General features: G+C 38.2%; 1 protein-coding gene across 4 annotated transcripts in view; it reads right to left on the reverse strand.

The window, feature by feature from the left end:
* HMGN3 (high mobility group nucleosomal binding domain 3) overlaps positions 1–14,748 on the reverse strand; it is a 76,169-nt gene that overhangs the window by 24,457 nt on the left and 36,964 nt on the right. For all 4 annotated transcript variants that reach the window (XM_072642661.1, XM_072642659.1, XM_072642660.1 and 1 more), the window contains exon 2: positions 7,021–7,071. In XM_072642661.1, the coding sequence (XP_072498762.1) occupies positions 7,021–7,071 (51 nt within the window). The remainder of the gene's footprint in view (positions 1–7,020; positions 7,072–14,748) is intronic.

The raw sequence follows: 14,748 nt of genomic DNA on the forward strand, positions 1-14,748 counted from the left end.
AGCCTTCAACTTTGCAGGACCTTAAAAATTCTGACCAATACAATGACCTATCACAATTTCATGCTACCTACCTTCTAAAACAGAGGGAATGAACTCAGTACAGAATAAGACAGACTTTTTTCTGTATGGGCAATGGCTGAATCTATTTTGCACGATTCTACTATATTTATTACATGACTTTCATTTTTCTTTTTAATAGAGTGGGGGAGAGAAAGGAAGGAGAGATGATATGTTTTTGTTCATTGAAAAAAAAGAAAAAATGTTAAAAAAAAACCCTCAAACAAATAAAACTAGTCTTCTTTATACTTTGTGTGCAAAACCTGATGGCAATCAGAGAGAGAGGAGATGAGGGACCTCATCACAATAGAGTAGTGTAGCTCTGAGACTTGGATATTCCTATGTGCCTCTCCTTACACAACTGTGTGTTTTCCTTGTCCTGTGAGTACTCTCCGGAGGGGTCTGTGTGCCAGGCTGCACTACTGAGGTGCCAATCATCTTTGGGTACAAAGAACCCTAAGAAAATTTGGCTGCGATAAATCTTTCACAGGGTCAGCAAAAATTAGATAGTTTTGACAATCCCTTCTGTCTCCATTAGACTGTGAGCTCCTTCAGAGCAGGGACTTTTTGTTTTTGTTGTTATTTTTTTGGCCTTTCTTGGTATCCTTAGTGCTTGGCACAGTGCCTGGCATATGGCAAGCATTTAAGATGTGTTAGCTAGTTGACTAATTGTAGTAGATGAAGAGAAGTCATGACAGTATGGGACCCCAAGAGCTTTTAACTCTTGGAGCTGCATTTGCAGCCAAATTGAGATCATCTCTGTTTGAGAATATTTATTATGAAGGTCACTGGGAATATACTTATCCTAGCAATGCCACTATTCAAACTTCAAGGAATTCATGGTGGAAGATCTCCCCATTTATAGCCAAAAACTGTATCCAATTGCCCAATTCGAGGAATTAAAACACACCACGTACAAACAGAACAACAACAACTAAAAAGAAACAGTGAAACCAGTTGTTTGGCATTGTATAGACAAAAAATGGCTTTGAGTGAATTTTCTACTTTTCAGAACAGTCTTGTTCAAAACAGGCAGACACAGTCTCAGTCTCAGCTGCCCCTTTTGGAATGCTCATGCTGTCATCTTATGTTGCTTTTGGAGATCTGCCTGGTAACTTAAAAACTTTCTTTTAGCTTTTTTTCAAGAAAATTAAAGGATTAACCATTCTTTTACTAAATTTGGGATTGTGTTTATTTAAAACCCCTAATAAACTTTGAAGGCAACAGTATGGAAGGGGAATGTTCTGCTTTTCCCAAAAATGCTTCTTAGGGCCATGATCAGATTCATAAATACTGATTCAAACCAGTCTAGAAGTTCTTATAGTCTGGTCACTGAATTTGACCTTTTTTTTTTTTTTTTAACATTGGCAAAATGGATTTGAAAGGCTGTCATATAAAAGAAGGATTACCCTTGTTCTATCTGACTTCATAGGGCAAAAGTAGGAGCAATGAGAGGATGTTGAAACGAGGTAAATTTAGGCTGGATGTCAGGAAAACTTCCTAACAATGAGAGCTGTCCAAAAGTGGAATAGGCCACCCCTGAAGGAAGACTATGGGTCTTCAAGCAAAACTTGTATGACCACTTATCAGGAATGTTACAGCGCTATGAATAGAAGCTGGGCTTGGAGTCCGAAGAACTAACTAGCTTTGAATCCAGTCTCACTAACTGGTTTTATAACCCCAGGCAAGTCACTTAACATCTCTGAGCCTCAGTTTCCTTTTCTGTAAAATAGGAATAATAGTACCTACTTCATACGGTTGTTGTAAGACTCACATGTGATCATGTGTATAAAGTACTTTCCACAGCTGAAAGCTGTAAAAATGCTAACTGATATTCTTATTTTTGTTATTATTATTTCATCCATCATTCTCCCCTCCCCCAATGAAATATAGAAGTAGTCCAGGGACAAGTCACTATGCTGCTATTTTTCTTTTATAGATAATGTTCTGCAGACTATTACACAACTGGAAAAAATAATTACTTTTTACTACTGAATAAAAATATTAGAAAGCAAACTCTTGGAGCTCACTAAAAGCATCCTTGGTACAACTCATAGTATGTAGAATGTTGAAGATGATAAGCTTGAAATGATATTTCAGTCTACTCTCATTACCATTCTCATTTCTTCTGCTAGGTCTCTAAACTTTGAAAGGTTTTCTTTCTTCTGACAGGGAGAGTAGCTTAGTAAAGAGAAAACTAGTTTCAAAGCCACACAGACCTGGATTCAAGTTCCAGCTCTAAAACAGATTGTCTGCGTACCTTTGGGGAAATCAATTAGCATCTCAGTGCTCTTTACAATTCTCTAAGATAATAATATAATGCATTGATAGGAGAAATTTCTCTTCTGGGAGTTTCTTATACCAAAGAAATCATACTTCTAGTCTCTATACCTTTCTTTTAACATAGTTTGAAGATCATCAGTTTCTGGTATGGCAAAACCTATTAAAAATATTCTTAAAACTTTATGGGTCAATATTTTATCTAGATGATTGTGGGCAACAGCCAGGTCTATATGATAATAATGCTCCAGTTTATTCTGAAAAGTAATTGGTCATTTTTCTAAGAAAGTGACTGAAATGTCTATACTCTCACTTAGAGTTCCCATTATAAGGTATGTACAAAGAAGAAAAGGATAAAAAAGACCTTATATACATACACACCAAAATATTAGTAGTCATTTTTGGTCATTGCAAGGAGCAAGACACAAAGGAAATGCCCAATGACCAGCAATGGCTAACCAAGCTGCAGTTCGTCAATGTCACGGAATCCATTACTGTGCTACAAGAAACGATGAACATGATTCATCAAAGAAGCTTGTAAAGACATATGAATTGATACAAAGTAACAAAATCAGGTTAATAACACGCATAAATGATGAGGATGTTTCTTTTCTCACTAGTTGTTTTTCTATCCTAGTAATGCCTCTACCCTCGAGGCTGAGATCTCCTGATTAATGCCTGACCACTGATCTGACCTGATCACTATTTCTGAAAGGTTCCCCTATTTTTCAGTTCCTTTTTACACGCCATCTTCCCTCAGTTGAATATAAGTTCCTTGATGGTAGAGGCTGTCATTTCTCGCTTCTATCTGTATCCCCAGAGTTTAGCACAATGCCTGGTAATTTCTTAATAAATGTGCTATCTATTTATCTACAACCATGTCAATGAATAGAAAATAATTATGACCAAGCTTTGTCCCAAAGGTCCAGACTTCTCTGCAGGAAAGGGGGCTTATGGACATAGAACATGTCATTTAATGTATTGTGACTTCTCACATGTATTGGTTAGTTTTGCTGAATTTCATTTAAAAAAATTTTTATTATAGAGTCTCTCTAGGAGGGAAGTAATACACTAAGAAATGAAGGTAATGTAAAAACAAAATACAGCAATAAAATTTTAATTTAACATTAAAAATATACGAGATCATAAAAATGGGAAAGGGTCCCACATGTACAAAAATATTTATAACAGCACTCTTTGTGGTGGCCAAAAACTGGAAGTCAAGGGGATGCCCATCGATTGGGGAATGGCTGAAGAAGTTGTGGTGTATGAATGTAATGGAATACTATTGTGCTATAAGAAATGATGAACAGGAAAACTTCAGAGAGGCCTGGAAAGACTTATGATCTGATGCTGAGTGAAAGGAGCAGAACCAGGAGAACTTTGTGCACAGCAATGACCACAGTGTGCAAGAGTTTTTTCTGGTAAACTTGGAACTTCATTGCAATTCAAGGACTTAAAAAAATTCCCAGTGCTCTTTTAAGGCAAAATGCCTTCCACACCCAGAGAAAAAACTTTGGAATTCAATCGCAGAATGCAGCAGATCATTTTCTTTTGTATTACATTTTGGTTTGTTATACAATTTCTCCTATTCATTTTAGTTCTTCTACACAACATGACTATAGTGAAAATGTATTTAATAGGAATGTATGTATAGAACCTGTATAAAATTGTATGCCATCTCAGGGAGGGAGGGGAAAAAATAATCTAAGTTACATGGTAGTGATTGTAGAACACTGAAAACAAAATTAATATAAAAAAATAAAAAATATATAAAATTTGAAATATATACAACTTTTAAAAAGAATGTTCTGGCTCCAGATTTATTAGTTGAGTTCTTAAGGATATTTTGAAGTCTATATTGGAATATGGAATTTATCATCTGTCAGTTCATAAAAGGTCCACTTCTTTAGTATTATTCTAGCTATCAGCCTGCAATGATGTATTGCATAATTTCTACTTTTTCCTTGAATAATATACACTGATCCATTAAGCCCAGGATCCTCAGGGGATAACAGGGTAATGCTTCTCTAATTTTTTGTAGCAATGACCTGATCCCAAATTGCCATCCTAAACCCTTGTGTTTCTACACAACAAATCTGCAAGACTCCACTATTTGTTCAATGCCTTGTCAATATATTATTGGTACAGTTCATTGTAGATGTCACCCAGGGAAGGTCTTTCTAAGCCTTGGATCTTAGCAATTTCATGAGCTCTATCTGGAGGCAAATGATTTTCAGCCCAGTTTGACAAATCTAGGAAGTCAGTACATACTGTCATCTTTGCTACCACCATTCAGAGAAGTGTTATCTGCTTGTTCTGTATTTCTGTAAATATTTGTAAGTTTCTGACCTTTTTAATGATATGCTGTCCTTGTTCAGTAGTTCGGTTGTGTCCTACTCCTCATAATCCCATTTGGGGATTTTCTTGGCAGAGACATTGCCATTTCCTTCTCCAGATCATTTCACCAATAAAGAACTGAGGCAAACGAGAGTTGGGACTTGCCAAGGGTCACACAGTTATTTAAGGCTGGATTTGAACTCAAATCTTCTGGCCTTGAATGGCATTCCAACCCCTGTACCACCAAGCTGCCTTTTGTTATATGTATGGATATATATTGAATCTTTTCCTTCTTTTTGATAAGGGAGTGTTACTTTTTCCCCATAACAGCCTTAGGCTGATGGGCTCTGTTTCGTTAATATTCTATGGCTTTAATTATTATGATTACTATAGTTATTATTCTTAAGAGTTTTTGATGGAGCTCAGAAACAGCCCAAGGACAAATGGTTATTCTGGTATTTTTTAGTGTTAAATGTTTTGTGAGCTACTGAATAGGTAAATAAAATGACTACACAACTCCATTATTATTATTGTTACTATAATTATTAGAGATTCATTTGGGGGTTATAGGGTAGATTAGATGGTCACTGAGATCCCTTCCAACAATCAAATGTGGTCCGAGTCACTTAGCCTCTCTGCAATTCAGTTTTCTCATTTGGAAGAATGAGAAGATTAGACTAGATGAGGTTTGAATTCCTTTTCTTTTCTGAATCTCTGAGACTCTAATTTCTTTAATTTTTTAAAATTTACTTTTCAGACAAAGAAATGCTTTCTCTCTCTCCACATATTAAGAAAGCCAGAAAAATAAAACCCCTGTTTTAGTATAGTATAGTCAAGTAACAGATCTTATATTGGGACTAAACTCATATGCATGTTTTCTCTCATAAAGAACTAGCCATCAACTCCTTTCTTTTTCTTTAACTCTAACATGAATAACTGAAAATATGTATTTATGAGTACAAGTTTTCATATGGACTATGTGCATGTCTTTAGCTATCTGGTGCTATTTATCTTGACCTCATTTAGGTTTACATTCAAGAGCAGGAATTTTGTTCTTTCCACATTTGGTAAACTCTATAGCACCTAGCAACAGGTAATAATATTTCCCATGATTATATTCTGATTCACTGCTTCTTGTCTTATCTATTGATTTGACAGGAAATTTAAATATGCCCCCCCTATGAAGTTCAAGTTCAGGGATTATTTGATTCAAGACTTATTTAAATCATCTATGTTTTTCCCCTAACCCAGAGACTTTTATCTTGATGGTGAGCTTTTGGGGAATGTTTTCTGTTCAAGCAGGTCTAAACATTGAATCTCTCCCATATATAAATTGAGTTATTTCCAGTATTTTATGTCTTTACGTGGTTTTTCAATTCAGATGTGCATGCCCTTAGGCTAATATAAAAGGCTTTAAAAAGTAATTGTACATCTTTCTCACTTTCTTGCAGCAACTAGAGAGGCCTTTCTTCCCTCTCTGAAGAATTTTCCTATTATTTTTTCTTGTGCAGAAGGAAATCCCAATATCCTCTTTTACTCAGCAGTCATAGGAAGGGATAGGCAGACATACCAAATACAAGTAGAAAACTCATCCTATATACTTGGGATATAGGCAGCTAGATGCACAGTGGATAAAGATTGTTGGGCTTGAAGTTAGAAAGACCTGAGTTTAAATCTGATCTCTGACTCTTACTAGCTATGTGGCCCTGGGGAAGTCATTTAACCTCTGTTTATCTCATTCTTCCTCAACTGTAAAATGGGAATAAAAACAACACCTACCTCCCACGGATGTTGTGAGGATCAAATGAGATATCTACAAAAAGTTTAGCACACTGTCTGCTACACTGTAGGCACTACATAAATACTAACAATCATGATTATTGTTATTATCCATGTTCCCACTGAACCGTTAGTATCGAGAGATTAAGCCATCAAAGTAAATCTCCAACATAGGGCCCTCTTACATCGGCTGCTGGAGCCAGCTCAAATGCCTCCTAACAGCTGATTTTTACATTTTCAGCGTGAACATTTACAACCTGGAAATTGGCAAACATTATAAAAATCAGAGCTTGATTTATTGTTTTATTGATTATCTAGACTTATGAAAGTGATGGAGAAAATGTTAATAATGCAGATTATACTTTAAAAAGTGTTACATGCACATTTTCTTTGAAGAGTTGATTGTTCAACATTTACCAACACACTTGTGCCCTTTTATCTCTACTTTATGTACCATAAACCATCATGCTAACGTTAACCTACTTATCCTAATGAAGGTTATCTTTGAAATCTTTGGATCCCCACTTCAAATAATTAAACATGGTATATGAAAAATATACTCACCTCTTGTTTAGTTACTTTAGCTGCATCTTTGCCCTCAGCACCTTCCGGAGACTGAAAAGAAAATTATTTAACGTAAGTAAATTTTCTTATAGAGAAACATAAGATTTCAGTAGATATAACACAAACTACTAGAATATCCTGGGTAAGATTAAATCAATAATCATTCTAGAAAAAAATAAGTTAGTAAGCATATATATGTTCTCAATTTACTTATATCACCTAACTCTCTCACTTTTCCTTTTTGTATTTTTACCGACTGCTAAGAGTAGATAGAGAAAGAGAGGGGGCCTCAAAAGTGGAAAGAGTTATGTTTAGGTCCTGCCTCTGATACAAACTGACTGTAGAGCAGGTCTCTGGGATAGCAAGATCTACGCTCAAGTCCTACCTTTTATCCATATTGGCTGAATAAGACACTTAAGCTCTCAGTGTCCCTGGCAATTTTCTAAGACTATAAATTAGACAACAATTGCCTGACCTTGTTGGTAGAAAAATTTTCCTCCCCAGGACTTCCCCATAAAATCACAGATGTACAGACACACGTATATAACCTAACCAGGGGAAGAAGGAATTACATAAGCAATTGAATTATAGCCCATATCAAGGGCAGCTAGGTGGCACAGTGGAAAGAGCACTGGTTTTGAAATCAGGAGGATCCATCTTCCTGAGTTCAAATCTGGCATGTCAGACACTCATTAGTTATATAACACTGGGCAAGTCACTTAACCTTACTTGCCTCAGTTTCCTTATCTGTAAAAGGAGCTAGAGAAGGAAATGGCAAACCACTCTAGTATCTCTGCTAAGAAAATCCTAAATGGAGTCACAAAGAATAGGACATGATTGAAAAATGACTGAACAGAACGAATAGCCTATATCAAACCTAAGCAGCTTTGTTCATTTCTAACACCCTCACACTTCATTTATATAATAAAGATAATAAAGAATCTAGACATTCCACTATTTCTCCTTTTTTTTTTTATCAATTCATTAATGTTTTGAGGGAAAGACGGAAAAAGTGACAGATAGAACAATATATTTAGCAAGTGTGACTGAAAGTGCTTAACACATAAGATTTCCCGTTTTTTCCAAGCTGAAACATTAGACTATGGTTCAGAGAATGAAGGCCTAGGCAGTTATGATTCCATAGCTTACCCATCTTATCTATCTATGGAGCTAGAAGTTCACTGCTCTACATCCTACTAAAGAGTGTGTGTGTGTGTATAAAAAAATAAAATATTTATGTATGGATGGACATGTATAGAGACACACACATACATGAAAAAAAGATTCAGAGAGAGAAGAGAGAAAAATTGAAAGGAACAGACAAGGAAGTGTCAATTACATCTCCTCCACCCTCATTTTTACCCCCAAACAATGACAACAATCATTTGTGACTTTAGCTTCTCTATCCATGGCAAGGACTAGGTATGTTCCACCTGGAAAAACCTCTGCTGGTGTATTTATGGTTTTAAATCAGAAGGAAAGGGAGAAAGAAAAGGTTAAAAATACATAAAGGGGAAAATACAAGAATGAGGGGAGGGGTTTGTGATTCTCCTACACCCCTTTCACCGATTACTGTAATTGCCTCCGTTGAATCAATCAATAGACTGAATCAATGTAATCAAATAGGATGAAATTTTAAACGTGCAATCACAAGAATTTACGTCCTGTGATCCCTTTACTTGGGTCAAGAAGGGAAAAGCTAACTGACTAACCATGGCTCTGAGGGCCATGAACAGCTGGAGGAATTCCAGAAGTCGTTCCTTTTAGCCTATGGAAAGCTATATAAGTTCAGGAACTGAGTCAAAACCAAGACCCTAGAAGGAATCTCTCTTGAGAAAGGAGATTTTCACTCTTCCCCTACCATTGACCATGGCATTAGAGAAATTATACAATTAGCACAGAATATATTCTACTTGGATCAAAGAGACTGGATCAGTGGGCAACAACATATACATCTTGGGACAGATACACATTGGAGAGGGATGCAGCTTTAAGAGTATGGCCCCTTGAACTAGAGAAAAATGCCAACTATGGACTCAAGAAAGTCTTTTAGTCCATAAATAGCCAGGATCTGCAAGTTGCCCCCTTACCATATATGTGCATCACTAATATTTCATTTTAAGCTTATTTATGCCCACTTTTCCCATGAAGAATGTGTCCAGGCCTTTGGGGGAAATGTTTTTACTAACTGTTCTTACTATACTATCTCAATAACTGTATCATTTAAAAGCTGATTCTAGAATCAACTATCTGATTTTTAATAAAAAGTTTATTGATGGGGGCTTCTAAGTGATACTACTAGAAATAGGGCAGCTAGATGGTATAGTAGATAACAGTGCTGGGCTTGGAGTCAGGAAGAGTCACCTCCATGAGTTCAAATCTGTCCTCAGACATTTACTAGCTGTGTGACCCTGGGCAAGTCACTTAACTTTGCCTCAGTTGCCTCATTTGTAAAATGAGTTGGAAAAGGAAATGGCAAACCACTCTGGTATCTTTGCCAAGGAAACCTCAAATGGGGTCACAAAGAGTCAGACATAGCTGAAAATGACGAAACAAGGGTAACACTAGAGACCCAGTTTCCCTAGAACTCTGAAAGAATAGTAGGGCTTCCGCCTTTGAGTGTGAATGAGTTCAGAGCTACAGCTACAGTATCAAGGCTTGTCTGGGATTTATATTTCAGAGGGCCTAGCATTCCTTAGAGATGAACTACAAATTCAAGACTGCCAGTCAATTCTCAAAATCCTTATTACAAAAGAATAAGCACTACACATAGACTAGTGCCAAGTACAACAGCTTGAACCTTACAGATGCTTAATGGAGATGAACTGATGATGACAAAATTTTCTATTTGTCTTTGTATCAGATCCATGATTCTAATCCTTTGCTTTAAAGTAACCAGGCACTAATCTGCCTTTCTTCTATCATTCTGATGCCTGTCCACTTCAAGTGTGTCCTCAATGTCTGGTGATTTCACTAACAAATCGTATCAGAGTGGCTTCTCTCATTCTACTACACTCCAGGAATGCCTTCCCTTTTCTTAACTCAACCAATCTCCTCTTCCTCCTTCAAAAACTTTTATGAAGGCTATTTTAGCCAATAGTAATATCCCACATCTTTCCCCTGTCTAATATTTCCCAGTCTTTATGAATTAAAAAATCCAACTTTACTACGTGCTTTTGCCAATGGCTATATACAATACGAACATATATTTGTGGTCATTTACTTCCTGTTTATACAGTTATCCGTATGTTTATTTCTCATAGTTTCATGTATATCTGTGCAGTCTCTTGTAAATCACAAGCTCCCACAGTACAAGAATTTCTGTTTCAAAGGTCACGTCCTGTAATTGGTTAGCTCAGCTGAATGGGGCACTGTGCATGATGCCCCAGTATACTTTCACAGATCAGGGCTCTAAAAGAGGAGGGAGTGAACTCGGTTAGCAAAGTCAGATATGCAACTCTAAGCTGAATCTGGAGCACAAAGTCATCATCCGTTACTCAATAAACTCCAATGGCTAGAATGAAATCAAATCCACCAGCATTTTTTTGGTCTGTTTTCAAAAATTAATTAATTCACTTATTTTTAGTTTTCAACATTCACTTCCACAAGCTTTTGAGTTTTAAATTTTCTCCACCTCCCTTTCCTTCCTCCTCCCCAAGATGGCATACAATCTGCTATAGGCTCTACATATACATTCTTATTAAACATATTTTCACATTAGTCATGTTGTAGAGCAGAATTAGAATGAATGGGAGGAACCATGAGAAAAACAAAACAAAACAAAACAAAAGAGAGACAGCAAAGAGTATTCTTCCATCTGCATTCAGACTCCAAAGTTCTTTCTCTGGATGTGTTTAGCATTTTCCATCATGAGTCTTTTGGAGTTGTCTTAGATCCTTGCATTGCTGAGAAAGGTCAAGTCTACCAAAGTTGGCCATCACACAATGTTGCTGTTACTGTGTACAATGTTCTCCTCACTTCACACTCTGCATCATTTCATCAACCAGCATTTTTAAGAACCTACTATGTGCTAGGTGTTAGGGATACAAATGCAATGAAATAAACAATCCCCCTCCCAAAAAGCTTGCACTATCTCAGGAGATTAAAAAGGACACTAAGTAGAAATAGAAGGGATGTAAAGAGAACAAGTGAGATCAATATAAAACAAACACAAGGTAATTTGAGAGGAAGGACAGCAGCTGAAGTGATCAGAAAAGGCTTCATATAGAAGAAGCAAGAGGCTTGAGCTGCATCTTAAAAGAAGAGAGGAATTCTGAGGTGAAGGTGAGGAGGGATCACACTCCAGGCATGTGGGATGGCCAATGCAAAGGAGATGGATTGTTGTGTGTGGAGAACAGAGGGAAGGCCACTTTGGCCAGAATGCAGAGTGTGGAGAGGATGCTATCCAGTGGAAGGACAGGCTGCGGCTGACTTGTGAAAGGTTTTTAAACAGAGATTTAATAGTTAATAGTTGATTCTAGAAGCCACTGGAAATTCTAGGAAGCCACTAGAATTGACTGAGTAGGGAAGTGACATGGTCACTCCAGTGACCTCCTGTGGCTCCAGGGGGAAATGAATGGAACTGGGAAAGACTTGAGACAAGGAGGGTAGTCAGGATACTCTTGCAATAAAGCAGGGGAGACAACATGACTAATACGGAAATATGTTTTGTGTGATTGCACATGTATAAACTATATGAAATTGCTTTCTCTTTCAGGGAAGGAGAAGGGAAGAGGAGGAGAGAATCTGGAATTCAAAATTTAAAAGATGAATGTTAAAATTGTTTTTTTACATGTAATTAGAAAGAAATAAAATACTACTTAAAAAAAACTAAAGTAGGTAAGAAGAGATCAGGATCTGAACTAAGATAGGTGGTAGATATGTGAATAGAGAGCAGGGCTTGGATGGAAGAGGCAGAAATAACAAGATTTGGAGATTGGTTAAATAAAAGGATTGAGATAGAAGGAGGAATCAAAGGTGATACCAAGGCTATGAACCTGAGAGCCTGGAAGGAGGGCTGTGCCTCTGAGGAATTGTTTTTCTCATTCTCCAAGAGAGTGTACCCTACTGTGTCTTTAAAGGTTAGTATAAATGCAGACATGCCAGGGACCCAGAGAGGAAGGAGTTGGGGAAAAGAGGCTGGGCCCTAGCTTTGACCTGGCTCCTAGTGCCTAGGCCATTGTTCACCAGGCAGGAGGAATTGGGCTTTGAAAATTAGAGGCTTCTCCCTTTTATCACCATCCTTACCTCTTTATCCTGTTATTCCTTGCTAATAGTTATAGAAGAGGCTTGCTCTGTGTGGCTGCCAGCCAGTCCTTGCAGCTAATAGTGGATTCATGTACTTCACCTTCCAGGGTAACTACAAGTTACCAGGGGATCATCAAGGTCTCACTTAAATAAGAGACCTCCTCAGTGGCAGAATTTCAGGATGGGGTGAGATGCAAGAGGAATATTTCTCTTTTTTGGGGGGGAAGGGGAAGGATCTATCTAGAGTGGTTGAGGGAAAGGATATTTATTGGATCAACAAAGCAAAAAACATTTATTAAGTACCTGCTGTGAGCCAGACACTTGGGACACAAATACAATGAATGAATGAATAAATGAAAGAAACATTCCCTTCCTGAAAGGAGTAAAAGGGTTTTACTTTAGGAAAGAAAAAAATAACATTTGTCTTCCCCTATACCAGGGGTAGGGAACTTACAGCTTTGAGGTCACATGTGACCCTCTAGGTCCTCAAGTGCAGCCTCTTTGATTGAATCCAAACTTCACAGAACAAATCCCCTCATGAAAGGATTTGTTCTGTAAAACTTCAACTCAGCTGCACTCAAGGGCGTAGAAGGCCACATGTGGCCTTGAGGTCACAGGTTCCCCCCCTACTCTATAGCTAAAAGTTGGAGGGGAGAGAAGAAGATTTGCTCTGTGTAAGACAGTAGAAGGTGGAAGAAATTTGGGATTACTTAACAATAAAAAAGGGAGGCATAATTTTAGGGTAGGGTCTGTGAAGTCAACAAATGTATAGGTTTGTGGGCTCCCAAAAAGTCGGTCCAGGCTGATGTGGGGCATTTGAGGGGGAGAATGAAGATCAGGAAACCAGGATCCTAGGACAGCCAAACTATTTCAGACAGGAAGCTGGTATCCAAAGATCTCAGGGGCTAAGAACGAGCCCAGGCCAAGGTTTCATGTGAAGATTGGGGTTGAATTTAGTTATGGAAGAAGGCCAACTTCAGAGCTGCAGAAGCAACAGCGGCATAAACTGTCAAGAAGGAGGAGAGGCTACCTGAAGAACCCCTGGGTAGACCCTCAAGCATAGTTTTTAGACACAGTTTAAATGGGTTTTGTTGGCTTAGGGCTAACTGCATCCTGATACATCTGCACTATCCCTGCCATCAGGGATTGCCTCACAGAAGTGACCCCAAATGTTCTTACACAAGGAGGGTGGCATTGGGAAGTAAAAAACGACAGGGTGGCAGACTGCTTGGATACAGAGGCTACATTAGAGAACTCCCATAGAGACAACTGTCCTGGGGGAAGGGGCACCGGCAGGTCAATGCCACTATTCCATGGTGTTTCCAATCAAAGTCATAAGGAGCATCCTTTTGGGCTGCCTGACTGGTATTGATCATGCATTAGGCTTTGTTCTCACAATCTCTGTGCCTCTGCACTGAACATCCCACATGCCTAGAATGTGTTCCCTCCTCACCTTTGCCTCAGAATTTCTCTCTTGCTTCAAAATGCAGCTCAAGCCCCTGGGGTGCTCAGCATTCCTACAGATGCTGAACAGATACTTTCCCTTCCAGACTCCCCTCATATGGTGATGATTTTGACAGAAATCAGATAAATTTGGAAGAAGGGACAATTTGGGATGGGGGGAAGTTAACTATTTCAGTTTGGGACATGTCAAGTTTGAGATGTCTCCACTCTGAAATGTCTAACAGGAAATTGGTAAAGGGGGAAAGTCTAGAGTTTGATATAGAGATCCAAATTACCTACATAAAGATGAGAGGCTAAACCCATGGGAACTGATTAGGTCACCCAGACAGAAAACAGAGGAAATACAAACTGTTGGCTAATTTATTGTTTTACAACCTGCCTCCAATCTACCTTTCCAGCTTTCTAATATATTACATGCCTTTCTACACTCAAGAGTCCAATCAAACTAGCCTTATTAATGTCCCTCGCACATGATACTTCATTATTTCTGTGGCTCTGCACAGACTATTTCCCATGCCTGGAACACTTCCCACTCCCTCTCCCTGCAACTCCCTGCCTCTCAGAATCCCTCATTTCCTCCCAAGTTCAGCTCGAGCCACATTCTACATGAGACCTTCTCTGATTTCCTCCTCTGCTGGTGCTTTCTCCCTCACTCCCAATATAGCCTTCTATTTATTTTGTACATATTTCTGTATGAGAGGCAGCTGTTGCAAAGCAAACAGGGAGATGGCCCCAGAGCCAAGAAGATCTAGGTTTAAATCCTGTCTCTGACACGTAAAGACTGTGTGACTCTGGAGCAGTCACTCTCTCAGTGTTCTCCAATACAGAGCCCTGACCTACAGTGTAAGAAGTGCTGAAGGGGATGAGAGTAGAAAAAGTTTAAGAATCCGTGCTTAGTCAACTCTCTAAGACTAAGCTATTAAAAAAAAAGTGCTGACCGCATTTGTAGGGTTCTCCTTCATTCAGAAATTCACTGTACTAATGAAATTATAGGTCCACTCCTAGTGGCACAGCTAT

This window comes from Notamacropus eugenii, chromosome 2, assembly GCF_028372415.1.
Source record: "Notamacropus eugenii isolate mMacEug1 chromosome 2, mMacEug1.pri_v2, whole genome shotgun sequence".
In the NCBI taxonomy this organism is placed as follows: domain Eukaryota; kingdom Metazoa; phylum Chordata; class Mammalia; order Diprotodontia; family Macropodidae; genus Notamacropus; species Notamacropus eugenii.